Source organism: Aythya marila, assembly GCF_965140915.1.
Source record: "Aythya marila genome assembly, chromosome: 9".
NCBI classification, from domain to species: Eukaryota; Metazoa; Chordata; class Aves; order Anseriformes; family Anatidae; genus Aythya; species Aythya marila.
Genome location: NC_139050.1, coordinates 24437372 through 24460346, shown reverse-complemented (window position 1 = coordinate 24460346; position 22975 = coordinate 24437372). Strand labels below are relative to the sequence as shown.

General features: G+C 35.8%; 1 protein-coding gene across 5 annotated transcripts in view; it reads left to right on the top strand.

Annotated features, from left to right (window-relative positions):
* Positions 1 to 22975, top strand: part of SMC4 (structural maintenance of chromosomes 4) — a 32867-nt gene that overhangs the window by 7502 nt on the left and 2390 nt on the right. For all 5 annotated transcript variants that reach the window (XM_082767155.1, XM_082767157.1, XM_082767153.1 and 2 more), the window contains exons 6-21: positions 12003 to 12167; positions 13212 to 13339; positions 13833 to 13973; positions 14792 to 14942; positions 15906 to 16070; positions 16293 to 16526; positions 17097 to 17282; positions 18037 to 18198; positions 18834 to 19059; positions 19158 to 19237; positions 19429 to 19581; positions 19727 to 19853; positions 20646 to 20835; positions 21163 to 21307; positions 21971 to 22144; positions 22772 to 22954. In XM_082767155.1, the coding sequence (XP_082623281.1) occupies positions 12003 to 12167; positions 13212 to 13339; positions 13833 to 13973; positions 14792 to 14942; positions 15906 to 16070; positions 16293 to 16526; positions 17097 to 17282; positions 18037 to 18198; positions 18834 to 19059; positions 19158 to 19237; positions 19429 to 19581; positions 19727 to 19853; positions 20646 to 20835; positions 21163 to 21307; positions 21971 to 22144; positions 22772 to 22954 (2610 nt within the window). The remainder of the gene's footprint in view (positions 1 to 12002; positions 12168 to 13211; positions 13340 to 13832; positions 13974 to 14791; positions 14943 to 15905; positions 16071 to 16292; positions 16527 to 17096; positions 17283 to 18036; positions 18199 to 18833; positions 19060 to 19157; positions 19238 to 19428; positions 19582 to 19726; positions 19854 to 20645; positions 20836 to 21162; positions 21308 to 21970; positions 22145 to 22771; positions 22955 to 22975) is intronic.

Below are 22975 nucleotides of genomic sequence, written 5' to 3'. Positions count from 1 at the left end.
TTTTAACATTTTTTTTTCCCCCAAAATTCGATTTTCTTCTCCCACAATTGTTTCCCAGGAATTTATCAATGGGAGGAACATACCTGGTCCTAACAGCCTGAGTTTCAAGTTTTTCATGTGTATAATGGAAAATCAGGGGAAGTATAATCAATATTAAGCCATCAAGAGATGGTTCCAACTATTTTTTTCATTCCACTGAACTTTGTGGATAATGTGTTACAATTAAGTGCACAGGAATCCCCATAGATATATTTTTGTTGTTTCTTAGTATCACTGAGGCAAGGGCCTTTTTTCTTTTCATGTAACTTTGTGCCATTTTTGTTTTTAAATGAAGTCTGTACTGGGAGATGCAGAGTTGAGGACTTCCCATCTGGGAAATGTGGCAGTGTTTGCCACATAATGACAGCAGGACTTCAAAACCCAAATACTGAAAATTATAATTAGAAGTAAATGAGCCCGTGTCAGAAAGCTAAGGCTACATACTACTGTCACAAGCATTGCCCATTTTTCCCTAATGTTTTTCAAATTAAGTTTGAAGAATAAGTGACAGTTCTATTATGCTTTTGCTCCTCTCATGTTATAGTTCAGTTAGAGTGGCCTGTTTTAGTTCAATATCAAGTCAGAATAATTTCCCATTTAAAATAAATCACATCTCTTTGATTTCTGACTGTGTCAATAGGGTGTTATTAAAATATTTCACTTCTTAATAGAGGTTTTGGGAGAAAATACTGGTTTTGTTAAATGCTATTTTCAATCTGTTACAGAGTATTCAGTAATACTAAAGGAAAAGTTGTTAGAGAACATGTTATACAAATGGTAACAAACACTTCTAGTTACTTTAGTAGTGTCCTGCTAGCATTTTAGCATTACTCAATAGCATATATGTGTTTTAGAAGACTTTTTTTTTTCCTCATTTCTTTTCCCTCCCCCATTTTGCAGTCTTTCTCTGACAGAGCAGATTTTGGTGCTTTTTAGGATAAAGTTTGAAAGCATATGCCAGATCATTTTTTTATTCTTTTAAATGTTGGGTAAGGCAGGATATGGGTACTTCTAATGCTGTACTGAAAATATTAAAATCAAACTGATGACTTCCGAGTAACATTACAAAAAACACCTGTGAAAAAACAGAATATATAACGTTAATTGAGCAGTTCTATCAATATTATAAGTGCCTCAAATAGCTAATTGGAAAAATCTTATTTTAAAAATATATTTTTGGTTACAATGAGATATTGCCAGTGTTTAACAGAAGTTTGTCGCTTGTGATCTTTAAGTTCCAATGCTTGCATATTTTATATTAATAAACTGCTGTATGCTGTTTAGCACTTTGGGAACAGAAAACAATTCAGTGCGCCATTAATGAGCTTGCCACAGTCTGAAACTGCAACAGAAAAAAAAATGCTACTTGTCACTGTTTTTTGAAAATACGCTGAGCACTGCAGTAATATCTATCATCTTGCTGCTATTTTTTCTGTCTTCCACACTTAACACCCCAGCTTCAGTAACTTGTGTATCTCTAAAGAACAACAAATAAAATTATAAGTCTTTTAGCTTTTCTTGAATACTTGGAACATCAGTGTGCAGAAAACTGGGTTCTGTGCACTAACCAGGTTGGGCAAAGCTCAGCAGGTAAGTGTGTTTGCTGTTGCTCAATAGTGACTCCTCCAGCAGGTTAACCTTGAGGCCAGACAGAAGTCTCAGCCTCTTTGAGGCTGGCTTGTCTCTTCAGAATTATGAAATAAATAGGGAGAACTTGAAGGAATGTCAGTTAAGGACATCCATGGGGTAGGCATGTCTGGGGAGTAAAACAAGCTGTGGACAGTAACTGTTAACACCTGCTGAAATGGGCTTTTGATGTATTTCAAGGTAAGAAAAGTAAAGTTGATATAAACTTTTTAGAAAGAAAGTGGATTTTCAGAACCAGTGCCTGCGGAGCGGCTTTGCAGGTTGCTGTTGTGGGAATGGTAGCAAATATTGCAAGAGTTTGAATTGCTTTTGTGCTAAATAAAAGAAGACTTCTAAGAGTTGAAATAAATTTACTTTAGACCTTTATCTCTTTCAAACTGAAATGTTTTAAGTAATTCTTTACTAATTAGTGTCACTTAAATATTTTTGATATACAATTAAAATACTCACATATAATCTTAAGCAAGTATAAACAGCTACAGTGATTTTTAAATGCTTTTTTTTTTTTTTTTTAACTGGTTGGAACAGCGTTTTGTAATGTACTAATAAGTCTTATCCTATGGCAAGTGTGTGTTGCCAGAAAGGAAGTTCAGTCAAGTTTTTCACCTGCTGCTTTGTGGAAATAACGTAGGAGTCGCTCTTCCAGTGTATGTGAGAGGAAATGGGGGGGGAGCAGATTTTCTTTTTGCTTTGAGATAAGCCAGAAGTTCCCAATTGTTGAGGTCTGCTTTCCTAATGAGGCGCACCAACATTGAGCTAAAGCATCTAAGGCGAGCACAAGCTGAAAAACTCTACTGGGATTATAAATGGACATCTGTGCTGCTGAAGTTGGTGGTGAAGAGAGGTTTGTTTTGGAAAGGTCAAGGATAGTTGAGTTGAAGTGGAAGGGAGAATTAAAACAAGTGTGATAATCAAATGAAAACAGATATTTTTGAATAAAACATTATGTAAAAATAAAAGTTTCACACTTGATCCATTGAGTACAGAAGTAATTTCACTGCTTAAATATTAAGCTTTGTCCTGAAGTGAATACAGAGCAGTATACGACACGCTGATACATGTACAGAAGTAATTTAAAAATTAATTCTCTTGTTATCAGAGAATCTGTTGCTAATTTATGACTTTTATTTTGCAAATTCCAAATGAACATTGTAACCAATGTTTATTAAACCATTTTATTGGAAAAATAGGGAGATGGAAAGAGGATGCAAAAACATGCTTTCCTGGTATTATTGAGTGGTTGATTAAGTAGTTTAGTTAGAACATACCAATAATCTTAAAACAGTCAAACATTGTACACTGAATTTGCAATAGCTTAGATTCCAAAGTGACTCTAGACTTGCACTCAATTTGTATTCTTGTATTGAATACAAGAATGTCCTTAAGAAAGCTTCTAAAATTAGACAGACGTGCAAACAGCTTGACAAAGGCTACTTTTAAATTATTTCCAGAATGCAGAATAGTACTTTCGTGCAGACAACTGAATGCTGTACAACGGGCTAATTCTAAGTTTTTCCTCCATCTTTGGACAGTAGTGGCATTGTAGATCTGTGTACTTCATTACTTCTTTCCCTTCCTTGATTTCCCACCTAGTTTATAATGCTTTCCTTGGACAGCAGAAAGCGAAGTTGAATATTTGATACTTAGTCTTCTGCTTATTTGTCATCTGGTAAAATTGAAGGACAGTAATGAGATGACTGCAAGCATTAACTAACAGCAGCAATAACACGGAATTGGAAGAAAGTGCTGTGGCTTACAAGAGGAACTGTACTACAGTCAAATTTCCAGGAGAAGAATAAGCTTGCATAAATTAGTTATCTGTGTACGTAATTTCAAAGGCCCAGTGTTGTGTAAGACTCAAATTCATAGTCAAAACTTTACATGAAGAGCGGAGCACGGGCACACTGTCAAAGTTGAGTCAAATTGAAATGACTACTGTGGAAGACTTGAGGTAGACAAATTTAGTGCTTGGTTTTTGCCACTTTGTACCGTATGCTTGCTTAAAAAGTGAGATACTTCATTTAGATAAAGTAAAAAATAAAGTTGTGTGAGTGCTGTCATGTGAGTAAAACATAAGAAAAACATAAATAAAAAAAAATGGGAGAGAGGTTGAAAACGGTGCAAGTAGCCTACACGGAAATGGGAAGACATCTCACATTGCTATTTAATGGGTTATAATACATAAGATAGAAGTGCAGTCAGGGTACATTTGTGTTATCAAGAAGCTGTAAAATACACTGGCAAGCACTTTGTGAGACAGCCAGCATCAGAGAAACTAAGAATTAATCAACTTCCAAACTAGCACTTACCAAGTGCTACAAGGTGATATTCATTACCGCTTTTCATCTTATTTTATTCCTGACTGCAGCAGTTCTGAGCTGTCAATTAAACACGTAGAACTGGAGCTGCAGAACAGAAGAGCCTGCACCCTAGTAGCAGCAGTTTGTATTAGTCCCACTTCTGATGTCACTGTTAAGTGTGTTAGAATAGGAGACAAAGGATGGAAAAACATTAACTGGAATATACTGTAAGTAGTCTTTGTAGGAATATTGCTTTTATAGTAAATGTTCTAATGTGGTTTCTCCTTCAAGCAAATCCGTGATGTTACTGGTTTCATTCCACTGGCTGCATAAGCCATTGCTGTTCCTTATGCTGGTGATGCTAAGAAGTTGCACATGTTGTATTTTCAAATCTTGTAGTAGCTGACTGATGAAATACTTGGAAAATCTCTTGTCCACATTTCCCTTGGCTGGGAGAAATGCTTTAAAATGGAGAAACCAAAATCTGTGTTCTGTAAAGTAAGGTTCAAGATTCTAAACTTTAATATTATTTTAAGGGAACTTTGTCTTTTGCCAGATTGCTTCTGTCTGGTGTTTCATGTTAAAAAGTTAAGAATGGAAATCAAGCTATGACTTAGATCACGTGTTTTTCTTCAGTAGGAAAAACAATGACAGATTCAGAGTACTGCTGCTATAATCCACGACAAAACTTTGAATGAGAGTTGGTTGTAACTGCAAGTACTATTTTCACAGCATTCTGGATATGCAGGCTACAAGTCCACTATTTGCTTCAGTTGGGTGCTTAAGGGACAAGTTCTGTTGATTACCTGTTGCATAATAAAGACAATCCTATTGTTTCAAAGCTTAATGTGGTATGAATTGTCCTACTAACTTGAATAGCCCTTTTTGTGGGGGGAACAAATGTTCTTGTTTAAACCCTTTTCCTCTAAAATTCAAAGTGCTTACCTTAAATCTTATGCATGCATATATAATACACTGTCACAAGCATCACAGGAACATTGATCTTTTGTTGGTTGACAAAGTTAAATGCAATAATGGTCTTGACTACTGTCTAGACTTCTGCATCATTTATGTCAGTGGGACAAATGAAGCAGAATTGGTTATTACCATAAAGTTGGGAACTGTAATTCACTTAGTTAATTTAGTAACCAAATTAAATATACCTACTGATAGTATTGAAAAAGTTGCAAGATTAATATAATTGTGATCTAACAGGTGTTAGACTCTGGATTACGGTGTAGATACAGATCAGTCCAAGATTTTGGGCTCACTAACAAGACTTAATTTTTGTGGGTCTTTAAGAAGACTGAAAAGCCAATATGTTATCAAGGATGTGCCACTATTGCAGTGAAACAAATACAATGTAGTTCTAATGTCAAAAAAGTAATTGCCTTAAAATTACCACTGGCTATAGCCACAGTTGTCATATTTAAAATTTTGTGAAACAAAATTACCTGTTTTGAACATAAAGACAAATCTATTAACTAGTGTTAAATATTTTAGTACTTCAGTCACAAGGCAGGACAGACCATGGTAGCTAAGTTTACTTTTATTTTTCTTTACTCCAAACAGTGATAGCAAAATAATTCTGAAACAGCCGTCCTGTTTATTGATGCAGAACCACAGCTAGGTAGATTGGACACCCAGGTTTAGGGGGTTAAATCCGACTGCTGAAACTTCAGGGAATTTAGTATGGGAGGAAAATACCCAGGCTGTTACAGGAGGTGCTCCCTATTTGCAGTGGTCATCCTTTGTACAGTTTGAAGAAGGTGGCTTTGCTGCTGGCCAATGCCTCAAAGTTGGGGAAAATATAAACAAAAAGAAAAGTTGTGTAAAGAATTTATTTAACTTACTTGTATCCTTGAAATGTGTGATTTTTTTCTTTGTTAAGCCTGGATTCAATTGTCACAGCATGTTGAAGTTCCAGAAAGGATTCAAGAGCCTCCTTTAGTGTTCTACTTGAACAGTTCAAGTGTGAAAATGAGGCAAATACGATGTCCTGCTCTCTAATATAGTGCCTCACTTCGTCTCAGTGATGTATCAAAACAGAGAGGTTTTTCCAACATAGACTATTGCATCCTGTAGGTAGAACTTTCTCTATAACTGTTAATAATGAGCATGACAATATACATTTCAATTCAGTTAAGTGTTACACTAATCCACTTCTGAATTTGACTAATGTAAAGCAAACAAACAAACAAGATGACCCTGCCCCAGAAAATTCTCAAAAGAAAACAAGCACAGAACTACCCAGTACTCAACCCAGAATTGTTCATGCATGTCTACTACATTGCAAACTACAAAATATTCCAAAATAGGTTTTACTTTGTCCATGCCTTACTGTGCTTCTGAAGTGTTCCTCACGTGTGGGTTTTAACACCCAAACGTTAGTCTAATTTGTTAGATTGTATAGGACTATGTTAATTTATCTTAAGTTATTCAGCACTTTGCTTCACAACTTCAGACTAGGGCATGAGAAAATGACAACCCCAGATTGTGGAAAAAATATTTTTACCTATTTCCTGCTATAATTCTTCAGTGGACATCTTAGCAAAGTAGATGTCATGCGTGCTGTATTAACGGTTTAGTTGACAAAACCTTGTGTTGCAAGACACTGCCTTTAAAAGTTATTTTTCACAACTTTTCATGGATGAGGAGGCAGTAATTGGTAAGCAGGCATCTTTCTCTGTAGGCTCTCCAGAAACCACTAGTCATAACGCAGATAAATTTTCACAACAAAGAAAGGTATTGTTTCATCCTTCTTGAGAAGTTTTAAGACTGCTTTCAGAAATCTTTCAAATTAAAAGACTTACTCATTTCATACCACAGTTTCAAAGGGGAATCTGAGAGCTGTATTCTGAACCTCCTTAATCCCAGCATTATGACAGATGGAACTGCTGCTGTCCGTACACAGTACAAATTAACAACCTCTTCAATTTATCACCAGGTGGAGCTGGATAATGTCAGCATTAGGATGAGTACGTTACACCCACTGATCAGACTTACTAGCTTTAGAATTGGTGTTTCAATTCACAGACCCTACTCTCAGTCTAAAGGGAGGTTGCAGGAACATGATGCTACTGGCTGCCAAAACCAACAAGCGGGGGGTTATCTGCAAAAGTGAAAAGTAACCTCAGATTTCAAGGCTAGTGGTAAGGGTTGCAGAAAGGCAGCTTAATGAGTGGGTTGGAGCGGTTCGACTTTGCTTAAAATTCAAATCTTTACGTGGATAAACACTGGGTAAACTGATTTAAAATTTTCTGCTCTTGTTTTAAGAACTGAATGTATGATTTTAGAGAAAACAGAGGTAGTAGTTCTAAGAAATTAGGCAATGGAGAGTCTAGGCATGTTATTGTCCCACCTTTTGAGGGCTACGTGGCAGGTGAAATTCTTGCCCTGCACAAATTGGTTTTAGAAAGGTGCATACAGCAGTGGAGTGGCGTCTTCAGTAGGCTTCCTGTGCTATCTGAGATGTGCTTACTCTAATGAGAATTTTAGTCTTAACATGCATAAAGAGTGCATGCAACGTGAAAACTGCAAATTAATGGATTCAGCCTATATTAGATATGTCACACTGAATGTATAGCATTCCCCAAATACTCAAAGGATGCAAGCTTAACTTCTGCTGAAAGGCACAGAACTCAAAACAGACAGGCCCCTGACTTGGCAGCCTGATAACTCTAAGTAGTGATAGCTCGCGGTGATTTTGGCACCTCTTCTGGTTCATCAGACATCCCTATGGGTACCCACCCACCGTGTCCTCATGGGCTTGAACTCGACAGGCAGAGCGGGTCCAGGCTCTCCTGTCTAGGGTATTACTGGTGTTTTTCCACCCTGTGCTGACCCCCTCAGTGTCCTTACTGGAGGCATTGGTTTCAAATGGTTAATTTGAAACTCTTACGTTGGTTTTTGAAGGCTTTAACAATTTACTTGCCTTGAAGTTTTTTCTCTGTAATGTTACAGTAGAAATCTACGTTTAGAAAGTACCTTAAATATCGTAGCAGGGTAATAATTCATCTCATTGAGTGTGCAGCTGTGCAAAGGAAGGCAGAATCTTCTGTTTTAAAATTCCTTGAAGTTATTCCTTGTGATTTGGACTAGAAGAAATGGCTTTCAAGTGAGAAAGGTTCTTGGTTTTTACATATATATATATACGTGTATATATATATATATATGTATATACATACGTGTATATATATATATATATACATATATACATACGTGTATATGTATGTAAAAATTTGGTAGCCATCTGTCACATGAGCTTTCTGATTATTTGCCACAGCTGTCAGAAATTTCTACACTGATTGACTTGTTTTCTCCATCAAAATGCACCACTATTGTTTTCTGGTAACTAATCTGAGACATTCTATGGAAACTGTTCTTTATGTTTATTAGGCGGTGTCTGAGTTCACCACTTCTGTTTCTGGTGATGTGCCAGCATCCCAATAATTTCAGTCTGTCACAGTGCAAAAACTGAGAAATTTAGTTTGTATTTCCATTTAGAAATTTTGCACTGAGTGTGCAGCCTTCTCAAAATGTTAATTGGATATTTGGTGGGTTTTCATACTTCTCATATATATTTCTACATATGTATCTCATGTGTATGTATGTTTTGTTATATATTCCATGTATATACACATACAAAAGGGATGTTTTGGCCTCTGTTAGCTGTTTGTCAGCATCACCAATTTCTCAATGTTAACATCCATTTTGATTGTCTTCTCAAATAGAGGAATCTCCTTTTTTGCACTTTGCTCCCTCTCCCCTCATGAATTCATGCCTGCAAGTGAGAGGAAGGTAGCTGAGGCAAATAGGTAATGGGATTTCCTGGTGGTCAGTTTTGAGACTTCTCAAGCGTAGGTGTGACAGCTACATTATGAAAACACGCTTGGGCGTGCTTCTTTTCAACAAATGTCTGCCTGCTGTCTTCTTAGTTTCACTTTCAGAAATGCTGTCCGTGTTTTGAAAGATCTTCTACTAGATAAATGAACGAGGATATATTTTTGATACAGTGCAGATAATAGTGGATCAAGTGTTTAAAAATTTAGAGAACAGTTAAATTGACTGTATCAAGTTTTAACAGGATGCAAAGCTACAACAGTTTCTTCTGTTCCTCATTGTTATGACCACTTGCAAGTAGAGCAGGTACAACTTTTTCAGTCTCCTTTATCAGTGCTAATAACTGAATACCTTTTGATTTCTTAGCTTGCTAACTATAGGGGTAGCCTAAACTGATTTCTGAACATAAAACTTGGTGAGTAATTTAATTATTAAACAATACTTCATAGTCTTAGGGCTTAGTTATCATATAAGTAGTCTAAATGTTTTCACTTTTACCTTTCATAAGAAAAGAATTAAAAGCTGTAAGTACCTAGTACTATCTGCATCTCTTTACATAAGATCTGAAAAATATGTAATTCTAAACTTGTTGCCTTTTTTAAGGCAAAGGAGTTGCATATAGAATTGGCACTACTCGGCCCAACAAGTTCAGTTTGTGTTTATCATCTCCTCACCAGTACCCAATTCGCTTCAACTTCTCAAAATTTTGTTGTATGGATTGCCTAAACTTTACTCACAGGTAAGGCTGTATTCCTTGTTATGTGGTGATGTATTTATTCACCATGTAGACCACCAAACCTCTGATTTCTTAATTTATGAGATTATAGACTCAGATACGGTAGGGTTAAGCTTCATTACTAATGTGCTGTATCATTAAATATATTGTACTGTATTCAGTGATATATTCAACCCTCGCAACTATGTTATCTTTCTTAGATAGTCATGATTTAAAGAGGGTTAATTATACTTAATAAAAACCATGTTATGAAAAAATGTTGCTTTACATTCCTTGCTTGTCCACTTAGAGTAAATTACAACTGCTCTGCTTGTGTTAAATCCAGAATAGTTTTGTGGTTTGTGCCCAGTTTAAAAAAAAGAGGGAGGAGGAATAGAAGAGGAAAGCAAGTGCGAAGTCAAACTGCAGCACCTACCTTGAGGGTGTACAACATAGAAGATGGATGTTCAGTGACAGTTTTTTCTTGGATGTAAACAGAGGAATCAATTACAATGCAAGAAGAAATAAAATGGAGATTTATGTGGCAATTCTGCAGGAATTTAGGTTACAGTGAGCGCCCTACCCACGAGTAGCATGGCACTGACAGGTGGTTTTGGTAGAGAAATCATACTTATGTTGCAAGGAAACAAACGAAGTTGGAGTTGTACATAATGCAGCTGCAATTACCAGGAAACTAATTGTTTGCCTTTTTAATACTTCTTTTAATAAGAAGTAAAAATTGAGATTTTTATGTCTTGACAAACCTATTCACACTTCTTATGAATAGTAAGTATCAAAAAATCATAGCTTAGGTGCATTTAAATTCTAGAATTTTAACATAGCAATAATTTTAATTTATTAATTTTAAATTTTAAAATAGTAATAAAAAACACCTTGGCTTCTGTGTTTTAGCTTAACATGGGAATTTCTTATGTGTAAGGAATTGTTAGTTGCCATTTTGCTAAATTTGCAAAACTTCACTTTTTCCCCTGTGCTCAGCCAAATGGTATTTACTGGTTGGAAGAAAAACAGGGCCACTAGGTGTCATTGTGTACTGAGTAAGTGGAACAAAGTTACTCTGGGAAAAAATTTGAGTGCATTCGTTAGTCAACGTCCAGGAGTAGCCTGTCCTCAGCTCTCTTAGCTGCTTACAGGGCTGGTTCACGATGCTGGCCTAGAAATCCTAGCCACTGTCAACTTCTGTCAAAGCAGTCCCGTCTGGCTTTCCAGCAGCCTTGTTAATCCGACCTCTTGTGTGTGTTCTTGAGAATTTCGTCCTTATCCATACTTTGCAGAGACTTGGCTTCAGCTCAAGCAGCAAACAGTGACAACTAAATTCTTGAGTGCGTTTTCAGTCTGTGAATGTTGACTTACAGGCTTTTTTTATGTACCTAGATTGGATGCTAGGATATAAATTTTGTTTTTAAATCTAAACAGTTCTAAAACTAAATTAAAATCATACTAGAACTTGTTATTTCACGGGTTTAATTACGTGTCACAAAGGCCGAAACTCCTGCAATATTGTGTATCTGTTTAACAAAGAAGTTGTCTCTTGTATGCTTAGCTCTCCAAGTTTTTGAGGAGTGAGTAGTTTGTACTTGGTCTTTTCTTTATTTAACTTTTGCAGCTTCTGTCACATTTATTCTTGCTGTAGACATAACTTTAATATACGTATATTCAATTTCATGTCTTTACCTTCTGATATATGACAGGCAATTTACAAAATACAATCTGTACTTTGAAGATTTCATGCTGCTCTGTCCTAGGCATAAAATGCTTCTAGCAGATTTTTTTTTTTAATTAGCTAATGCTAACATCAGTAAAATAAATCATCATTGTCTCAGTTTAATCTTTGTTAAATCTTATTTTGTAAAAATCAAATTACTGTTACTGTTCAGCTTAATAATGTAAAGCTAATGCTGTACATACAGGAAAATGAAATAAATGAAGTCTAATACCTAAAGTGTTTTTTTTTTTCTAACCATCAGGTCTCAGTTATATGAATTACAGGTCCAGTTCATCCATGAGACACGATTTTGTGGAGCTTCTGTTTTCTAAAGGAAACTTTTGGGGACTTCAATCCTGATTAACGACTATTGGGTGCCACATGACCTAGCGGGCATGCTTTATTCTCTTCTTCTTTTTTTAGGTTGGGGGAACACATTTTGAATATTTAGAGCAACGAAGCAAAATTTAGACCTGACTGTGGGCTTCAAAAGGGATGCTGTTTTTCATGCACATCATCATGTACTGCTTGGAGGAAATCTGTTCATTTTGATCTTTCCCACATGTGTTGTGACTGTGATCAGTCAGCTCTGACTACTGCACTGTTTTGTTCTTTCATGATGTCAGGATGCGGCCGTACAAACGCGTTCCAAAGGCATTTGTGTGTTTTCAGAATGCCAACTCTTTCTCTCAGGAAAAAGAGTTAAGAAAATATTAAACTTTTCTTTTCCAAGGGGGAAGTTGAACAGATTGCAATGATGAAACCGAAAGGCCAGACCGAACATGATGAAGGCATGCTCGAATACTTGGAAGACTTGATAGGGTCTGCACGACTGATAGAACCTATCCAAACTCTGTGTCGCAGAGTAGAGATTTTAAATGAACAGAGAGGAGAAAAGGTGAGTCTCATAAAGTTTGGTTTGAATTATAAATTGAAGATATAAACCTGCAGTGTTTCATTATTAGATCTTTTAGAGAAGAAGTTAACATAAAGAATTATTGGTTAAAGATCTGGCACCCTTTACAGCAGTAGAAGTACTGTGAAACTTAACTCTTTATTGCACTTGATATCTCTGTTGCTAATAAAAGTGGGCAGTCAATGTCGGTTGCCCTTCTTTAAACACTTACAAAGCTGTTGGCTTCTGATTCCCAAAGGTTTGCATGAGTTGGAACACAAGATTTTACCTGCTGAACGTCTCTGATCACATCTGCAGGTGTTAAATGCTTCTGCTCAGTGACTGAATAGCCAAACAGATTGGCATTAGCTGAGTACATACAGACATAGCCCTGCCTTAGTCCTGTTATGAAATAACAAATAGGAGAAGTAGGAGGGAAACATAGCACTGCTGCCGTGATGCACACCCAGCTGCATGAGGAAACTTACAGAAAATTGTGACTTGAGCTGGGCAGATCTGTTGCAGAAATTGCTTTCATAGTGTCCTACTTATGCATTTAGTTCTAAAAGTAGTAAAATATCAAAGTTCGTTTTTATTTCACTTGATTTATCCTTGGTAAATCCTAATATGTTGTAGACTTTTTTATTTTAAGCTGTAAAATAAAACAGAAGACATAGTCACAGGATTTAACGTGAAAGGGGGTACTGAAAATAGGTACAGACTGTCTGTAACTCCTGTGTAACTCCTTTTTATTCCTTACCTACTCTTCCTTGGTTTGCCTGAACTGTTCCTAGCATCTGCAGCATTCCTTTGTAGTTTTAAATTACTGTTTGAAGTACCCTAAAAATACAGTCTCTGCTCAGGATGTAGTGATTTCTTATTTCAGAAGGTTTGCAGTAATAAATAGACTTGCAGAGTTACTTGTGGGACGGCATCACTCCAGAGGTGTTATCTGTGTGTTATAAAGGGTCTAGAGTTTATTTTTCTCACGGTTTCTTCTTCTGTCTCCTAGCATTAAAATCAGCTTTAACTGTCTGTTTTCTCTAGTTAAATAGAATTAAAATGGTGGAAAAAGAAAAGGATGCTTTAGAAGGAGACAAGAATAAAGCCATTGAATTTCTTTCTTTGGAAAATAAGATGTTTAAAGAAAAGAATCATATCTGTCAATACTACATGTAAGTACTTTGCTGAAGTTTAGATCTGGCTTTAATGTGGTAGTGGTGGTGTTAAACTCTGCGTCCATATCTATAATTAGAAATGTTTCATTTTTCTTGACAGACATATTAGCTATTCAAAGTTAGTTGAGTGGTATGTGGCTAGTGATTTTAGCCTCAAGTGACAAAGTTAATTCTCAAATAATGATAGATCACTCCCATTAAAAACTTAAAAACAAAAGAAAACCTGCTTGCCAGCTTCTTACAAACAACGCTAGTTTGGCAGATTAATCTTTTACAGCTTTATACTTAAAATGAGAAAGATCATTTAAAGATTATTTTTATCTGAAATGTCAAAATTGTTTGGAATTAAATTGGCAAAGTTAATGGATATTAGGATATAATATTTGACAATCATTTTATTATCCATCAGATTGTTGGAAATATATATTCATTAAGAATGTTGATTTTATTGAAAAATGATGGTTTTGTAATACTTTTTTTTTTTTTCTAGCTATGACCTACAGAAACGAATAAATGATTTGGAAATGCAGAAAGAAAAAACACAGGAAGAAACAAAAGATATTAATGAGAAGAGCAGCAAACTTGCAGATGTAATGAAAGCCAAGGATAAAGCTTTAAAAGAACTTGAAAAGTAAGTATTTTAGGTATGGATTCATAAGCTAGGAGTACTGTGTTTTATATGTTCTGCATATATGTGGTGTTAGAATTACCAGGATTTTCAGAAAAAAAATCAGATTTTCCCAGGTGTTGGACTCAATGATCCTTGTGGGTCCATCGAGTCACTTATAGTATACATAAAGATCTTCTGGCATGTATCAAGTGGTATTTTACACAGAAATAAACTTTAATGTTTTAATTGGATTGATTTGGTCCTACAGGTTGCCTCTCTTAGAGAAATCTGTGTAATATCCACAGCTAACAATAGGAAAATGTCTGATCTTTATGGACATAGAAGTACATACTTCTTTTTTCATGCTAACTGTACAGAAAAATAATTGGAATTTTGTTTCAGGTTTTTATATACATACCTATAATGCTTAGGTACAAGAATGGTAGGTATTTTTCTCTGATTTCCATATGAAACTCTTATATTTGAATTGAATTTCTGTACGATTGATTTATCTGGGTACTTTTCTTCAGTCTGACTACAGTATGAACCTTCGCATCCTCTGAGACCATTGTAATCTGAGAGAGATGTGAATCACAAACATTATTGTAGAAAAAGATAAAGTTTCTGAAAAAGTGTTTAGTATGGCTTTTACTAGTTGATCTTTGCTGATTAATCAAAATTTACCTGGGGAAAACACTGTGAACACAGTAAACATTAGATACTGTTTTTTGCAAAACCTGACTAGTATTGTTTTAAATCCTGCGTGTTCACCAAGCCAAGCTCTACTGAAATTATATTTTTTTAAAATACAGAGTAGATAATTCTTCTTTCCCTTCTAGGAAACTGAAAAAAATTACAACGTTTCTGGAGGAAAATAAAACAAAATTTACTGAATTGGACTTGCAGGATGTTAAAGTAAGGGAAAAATTAAAACATGCTAAAAGCAAGACTAAAAAATTGGAAAAGCAACTTCAAAAGGACAAAGAAAAGGTAGTGTGAGCTACAACTTGTTTTATTTAAAGAAATGTAATTGGTTGCTGTAGATAAGAACATCTTTGTGAAGCTGGGTAAAGGTAAACAAAGGACACCAATTCTACTTCATGCAGCAAAGAAAACCTAAAAATGTTTAAAATTTTTCAGCCAGATATTTTCTGTCACTTGGCAGCTGGGGTTTTTGTTTGCAAAACAAAACATTTTTTTCTTCTCTTTCCATAGTTAATTACATGAACTTAATGGATATATTTTATCACATTGGCTGCTACTATCTGATTTAGATCTTGAATCACTAACTGAATCAAAAAAAAAAGCCTTTTGAAAATAAGTATACAAGAATTAAGCTGTATTGATGTTCAAATACTTTTGTTCTTATGCATGAGGCTACAGCTTGGCTCTAGAAGTGAACAAACCTTGCAAGTAAAATCCAGGCCTCTCGCTAGAACCAAGATGCATCTAATCTTAAAAAAAATAATGTGATCTTCATTAATGTGGTACTGCCACACCATGCAGGCTGATTAAATTCAAAAGTCTTTGGGTTCTGTTAACCATATTCTTGCCCAGCGTGCCTCTGAAATGTTGAGAGAAGCTTGTCAGTACCTTTAAGGAATCTTCTTTTGAACCTACTCAGCTGTCCAAAAGAAGATAAGATGCCTTGTAACTAGACGGAGAATATAGAAGCCTCAAGCATGCTGAAGATGAAGTAATAACTGCAAGATGCATGCTGATTACTGGAGCAATCCACAGGATATGCATTTCATATATATATGGGGTTCTTCATCATGTCCTGATGCCATTTTCCCTTTTCATTCAGCAGTTAGAAATACCAGGCAGAGTCAGCCTATTGGGCCTCACGCTTCCTTTGGCTTCCACATAGAAATTGAAAGTGGAGGTTTAAAGATAAGGCAAAAGTGTTTTGTTTCAGTGGGAGAGAAAGTTAAAAATCTTTTCCTTCTTTAGGTAGAAGAACTGAAAAATACATCCTCTAGTAGTGAAAAAAGTATCAGCGATGCAACATCCAAGAAAGAGCTTCTTGAAAAGGCAAAAATCGAAGAAGAAGAAAAACTCAAGCAGGTTATGAATAGCCTTAAGAAAGAAACAAAAGGAATTCAGGAAGAAAAAGAGGTTTGAACTGTTTTGACGTCATATACTTACTGTATTACACAAGTTTGTAATTTAAATTCAGGTAGACTTGTTCTTCTATTTAACTAACAGTTTCCATATCTATTTTTTGCTACTAAAAAGAACATGCCTGTTTTCTCATCTTTTTTTTTTTTTCATAATAGTGTAATTGGCATAATAAATTCCACAGTTGTCTCTTTTGACTTGTACCGTTCATTTTTGCAGGCCAAAGAGAAGGAGCTTATGGAGTTTAATAAAACGGTGAATGAAGCACGATCAAAGATGGACGTAGCACAGTCAGAGCTTGATATCTATCTCAGCCGTCACAACAATGCTGTGTCTCAATTAAATAAGGCAAAGGAGACTCTGACATCTGTCTGTGAAACTCTTAAAGAAAGGAAAGCTGCTATCAAAGACATATCTGCAAAATTACCCAAAGCTGAACAGGAATTAAAGGAGGTGAGACCTAACTTTCTCATAGGTCATTTCTTTGAGTTATAATTCAGTGCTGTGATAGCAAAGTCCTACTGTTTATTTTAGCAGTTATCATGGTGAAAATACATTTAAAACTTCCTCCAATAAAATAGCATTAAAAATACATTTGGATACTTAGTTAACAACTGAAGTTAAATCTCTGCTTTCAAGTCTATTTTGCATTAAGAAAATGTTAATATTAAGTACAGGAAATTAAATTCTGTGCATCTCAGCAAGGAAATTGGTTTAAATATAATAATTAGACATGGTGAGGTAAATAAATGGCTATGTTTCGGAGCCATTTGAATTTTACTTCTTACTCCACTCTCATTCCCCACAGAAAAAAATCCTGATACCTAGTTCTAAGCCCAATTAATTCATAAGCTGTTGTACCATATCAAAATATATCAAATCCCAGCCATTAGCCATTCTTCTGGTTTTGCTACCTCTCCTTGTCAATAGCTGCTTTCATTGCTTACACAATCATGAATCTAAGTGTCCTTGAATACAGTAGGTTTTCTGATGCTAAGATAATGTCTTTCTTTTAACTGATAGAAACAGAACAGGCTTGAGAAGCTGGGAAAAGATGAAACAGAAGTGAAGGATGTTGTTCTAAATCTGCGTCAAAAAGTAGAAGAAGCCAAAAGTTCTTTAGCACAAAGTCGCAATCGAGGAAAAGTGCTCGAGGCTCTGCTTCAGCAGAAGAAGTCTGGAAACATTCGTGGAATACACGGAAGACTGGTAATTTTTAAAAGGCCGTTATAAATTTTAGTCGTAAAATTTATGACGACAGAGTATTTTTTGTGTAAATAAGGAAAAGGTTGAATTCCTTAATTCTCTTATTAATTTGGACAGAGTTGCAAATCCTGTGGGCTTGGTATAAATTAAAATTTTGGTCCCGCTTGTGCTTCTGTGTTGGGCTGTGATCGACAGCTGGGGTGAATCCGATTCCTTTGCTAATTAGGATCACCTGTACCAGAGAAGTGGAGTGGTGTTTTTATCTTCTGGTACCACGGAAGGTAGAATTAGTTGGTAACCATCCATTTGGTAAATGTCACGTCCGACCTAGCTGACCAATGGTAGAACCATGCACAGAATATATGAAATGATTTTGTTAGGCCAGACTGCCTTGCTAAAATACTGGCATATAAAATTTACCTTTTTCTACAGACCGAAAATACGTGCTACCACATTGCTTTGCCAGACCTACCGCTTCTGAAGCTCTAAATATATGAATTTATCTTCTGTCATGGAAACAAGTACAGGAGAAATATAAAAGTAGCAGTGTGGAGGAGAGGTCAGGTGTGATATTAATTTGCAAATTTTAACTAAGGTTTAAGTTCTTTGACAAAGAAAAAAAAAGTTTTATAATTTGTTTTCATCTCATTTCATTTTATGTAAAGTTTTGGTCTTATCTCTCAATACCAAGACAAAACTTTGATGCCAAGCTAATCAGAGTACTTCTGCTTCTCCCCTACCACCTCTCAATTATTAGGGAGACTTGGGAGCTATCGATGAGAAGTATGATGTTGCTATTTCGTCATCTTGTAGTGCCTTAGACTACATCGTTGTCGATACAATCGATGTTGCAGAGGAATGTGTGAAATTCTTAAAGAGAACAGGAATTGGAGTTGCCACATTTATAGCCTTGGACAAAGTAAGTATTGGCACTCTGGCAAAAGAAATTATGTTGCTGATTTACCCTAAGGTGCACGGTGTTAATACTGTATATTGTAGATATATTATGTATTAATATGTATATGTATAAATATGACTTATATTGATATATTACACTGCATATGTATTAATACACATAAAGGTAGAATATAAAAAAGGATGTTGGTACCTTAGAACATTGTACTAGCAAACAATAAAGTTTAATTGCAGAGAATTACCAAGCTTTTTTGATACCTGCACGCGTACAACAAATATTTGGTGTGTCCTTCTAGTCTATTTATTTATGTATTTTATATATATATGTAATTTTTATATTCATTTTTTCTTAAATTAGCAAACTTAATGATCCTAGTAATATGGTAACTGTAAACTATGAAACTTAAGCAACAAGTATGGCTAGCAAAGGGACAAATTATCAGTGAGTTTTTAATTATGCTGCAAGTAAGTAGAGATCCCTAAGGAAGGAAGCTTTACAGTTAATTACCATTCTGAGCAGTATTGTTACACTTAACTAGAGAATGATTACATTTGCTTTAAAGCCTTAACGTACCTTACAATAATGAAATGACTTTGTGATTTATCCTCTCACTCATTCGCTTACTTTTTTTGATGTAGATGGCTGTGTGGGAAAAAAATCTTAAAAAAATCCCAACCCCTGAAAATGCTCCTCGGTTGTTTGATCTGGTGAAAATAGAAGACGAGATCTTTCGCGTGGCTTTTTACTTCGCGTTACGTGATACCCTAGTAGTTAATACCTTGGGAGAAGCTTCCAGAATAGCCTTCCAAAAAGATAAAAGGTGGAGGGTTGTAACGTTGAAAGGGGAAGTCATTGAGCAATCAGGTATTTAAGTGCAAACTTACACTAAGATATTCGGTGCTTCATAGGTGATATCTATGCAAAATTAGTACGCTAACTTCTTTTCCTCTTTATTACTTTAGGAACAATGACTGGTGGTGGAAATAAAGTAATAAAGGGCAGAATGGGCTCCGCGGTTATAATTGATGTTTCAGAAGAAGAGGTTAGTGCATAATCTTAATTAAAAGTGGAATATCTTCAAAGTTCCTTATGTTTTGGCAGTTTGTACGCATAATGCTCTTTGTCCTTTTAAATCTGTTTGAGATATTATAGACTGTCTAGCACACGAATGAGAACATGCTGTGTTTTGTGGTGGTGACACAAGGCAAGTGATCACATCTCATTTTTGTGTAGATCAGCAGAATGGAAGCTCAACTGCAGAAGGATTCCAAAAGAGCAGAACAGTGTGAAAAAGAGAAATTGCAGCTCGAAGAAGATGTACCAAAACTACGCTGGAATGTTCGGGAAATGAAAAATACTTTAGAAAAGTATACAGCGAGTATCCAGGTGAACAAACTTCTTATTGAGGCACGATCTGGCTTCTCCATGCATGTGCAGGAGAACAGTTTCTCAGCCTCAAGTTAATACAGGCCTTGTCAGTATCAAAGATCTTTTTTAAAGCATGGAGTTCTAACAGCTGTGTTTTCTGTAGAATTATTCTGAACAAGAGGTTCTTCTAAAAGGCCAAGTTAAGGAACTTGAAGCAAACGTAATTGCTACTGCTCCGGACAAAAACAAACAGAAGGAATTGGAAAAAATCCTTGATGATTACAAAAAAGGTACTTGTTGTGGAGAGAGGGATTATAAATAAAAAATGTAGTTATGATCCATTTAAAGGAGCAAATAATAAATAGCTAATAGAGGAGCAAACGCTACGGCTTTGTTTGAGGTTATAAATATCTTCTTGAATATTTCTGCCATATGATGGAAAGTCACAAACCTGTGCAGTCCTCTGGAGAGGTCACCGCCCTCTGCCTTTGAAGGCTCTCTGCTTTTCTTCTTCTGTCTCCAAAGAAAATTATAAATCTGTAGCAAACTCACAGGGAGACTTTTATTTTATTTAGTTTTCCCCTTAAAATACCACGGTGCCAGGTATCTTAATTTTTGAAAGCTGTTCAACTCACCAGGATAGTTTTGTTGAGTTGTAAGCAAAAGCTTGAAGGTGGAGTAGGCTATCGTACTATTCAGCATGAAGTGGTCATACCAGTTACTGAACAGTAGTGACTAGTTCTTACAGTTTTGCCCCTTTGAGCATTTTAAAACAAAGAATGCAAAGAATGAGCTTGGGACATATTGCTGCTTCTGTATTATACATGTATTTAAGTAGTGTATGAACGTTATAGTGATGCTTTACACCAAAATGCTTTGGTCGTGTAACAGTTGTCAGAAGGATGGGTGCAGTATGTTTTGTTGCCCCATTAAAAAGTATATATATTTTTTTGCAGTACAAAGAAACATGTACGTTTCCGAAAGTATTAACACAGCAGAGCTTTGTGTCACATGAACATTGATGTATTGCAATAGCCTGGTGAGACAGCATAAAGACATTAACCCCGTTTTGTTTGCGACAGATTATGAGCGTGTTGCTGAAAAAGCTGGTAAAATGGAAAGTGAAGTTAAAAGATTACATAAGCTCATAATTGATACCAGCAATCAGAAACTTAAAGTACACCAAGACAAACTTGATAAGATCAACAAAGAAATAGATGAACATACTTCAGCCATTACTAAAGCCCAAGTGGCAATCAAGAGCGCACAAAGGTATGGTAGACATCAATGTGTTCAATTTTAAAGCCTAGCAATTTTGTATAGCCACAAGTCATGTCTGGTTACCGTTAAATCTTTATCTTCATGGGGGCGATTTGTCAGGCCTCGGGAGAGGTGTGTTCACTTCTTTATGGCTAGAGGAAAACTGAGGGGAGGAGGTCATAAACTCTTTCTCTAAACTGACTGACCTCAAACAGACTATTTGTAACACGTTGGGTTATGAACAGCTAGCGAACAAGCTTTCTGTGATTGTGTTTCTGGATTACGTTATGCCATATTTGCACTCCTGTAAAGTATACAAACATCTTGGTATCCATTCAGAAACATGAAAAAATCTGAAGAGGCTGTTCTTCGCACTGAGAAGGAAATTGGAGATAACGAGAAAGAAATTAAAGACTTAACAGAGGAGCTGACTGTGCTAGAAGACAAAGCCACTGAGGTTATGAATGAGCGCAAGCAAGCTGAAGTAAGCATACTGTTTATTTGGTGTGTTTCTTCATAGAGAATGCACTCTGAAATAAATTGTAGATAGTATTTGTTGTGCCAAAGGTGTCCTAATTGCTGATGTCTGTTACACTTCATCCTGAGACATCCCAGGCAGCCCCTAGCAATATGGAAATGGGTTTGGTTGCATTAGCTAATAGCTTCATTTAAAAAGCAATTTGAGCTTCAGACTTGATGACGCTGTCCTAATGCCTTTTTTCTAAGTTACTCTATTACTCATTCTCCAAAAATTCATATGGGATTTAAACAGCAGAGAATATTTTCTCTGTCCAACAATATATTGTGTGCATTCTTACAAAATGAATCGTTACTGAAAAATAATCATTAATGAAAGGTGATCTTTAAATAAAAAATAAAACAGTCCGAGTAAATGGTCTGATCTTCAGGTAAGGATTTGTTTAATCCAGATCTAGATTAAGAGCGTAATCTGTGGCATATTTTTACAAGTGGTGTTCCAGAATTCAGTGATCAGGTCAACCTAATTACAAGAGTGTATTTGGTTACATCAGTACTTAAGACTGTGGAGAGTAGGCTCTGTGAGTAACAACACAGTGAAACCAAACCTGAGAAACTGGTAACGCTTCACAGGCAGCTGATTAATGCCTTTCTTTTGTCATTTCTGTAGGAAGCACTGCCAGCAGTTCAGGAGGAGCATCGCGGTTTACTCCAGGAGATAGGTGCTATTCAAGAGGATGAATATGCACTTCAGAAGGAAGCTCTCAGTATAAAACTTAAAATCGAACAAATTCATGGTCATATTTCTACACACCAATCAAAGATTAAATACTGGCAAAAAGAGGTAAGGAAATTGTTAGTTCAGAGAACTTGATCTATGAGATCCCAAAAGACTAATGTTACCATGAAGAAGAAAACAGATAATTTAGGAAAAAAAAACAAAACAACTCATGATTTATCGGTGTTAGTTGGAATTTTGGAGATCATAAAGATACATTGTTATTGTATTGTGTCTGCTTCCTACTCCAAATTTAAATTTGAAAGAGAAGGATCTAGACCAGCAGATGATCTTTCAGTGCCCTTTGTAGCCTTGTACATTTGAGGGTAGCTAGGGCAGCTATCACAGCAAGTAGAGGCAATTGAGGAAACTTCAATCTTGTACACACCAGGTATTAAATACACAGTTGTTAAAGTTCTGTGGAGTTAGGAGAGATGATCTTGTTATCTGCTACTGGTGCAATTACAGAGAAACATCACATTTCTAAGAATGATGTATATGATTTTCAGGAACACAACAACGGGGTGAAAGGATATTTGTTGTCTTTCTTGCAACTTAAAGAGAATTAAGTGAAGAAACGTGGAATGTCTCGAAGGTTCACTATATACTAATATAGCAAATGTTATTGAAACGTGTTCATGTGATAACTGATGTGATCTTTAAAGTTTTCTTGAAACTGTTTTTGAATTTTAGATATCAAAATTATCACTGCACGCCATAGAAGATAAGCCACCTGAAGAACTTCCAGTGCTCAGTCAAGAAGAGCTTGAGGCTATCAAGGATCCAGATATTATCACTAACCAGATAGCTCTGCTGGAAGCCCAGTGTCATGAAATGAAACCAAACCTCAGTGCTATTGCAGAATACAAGAAGAAGGTAAGCTGAATTACTGTCATG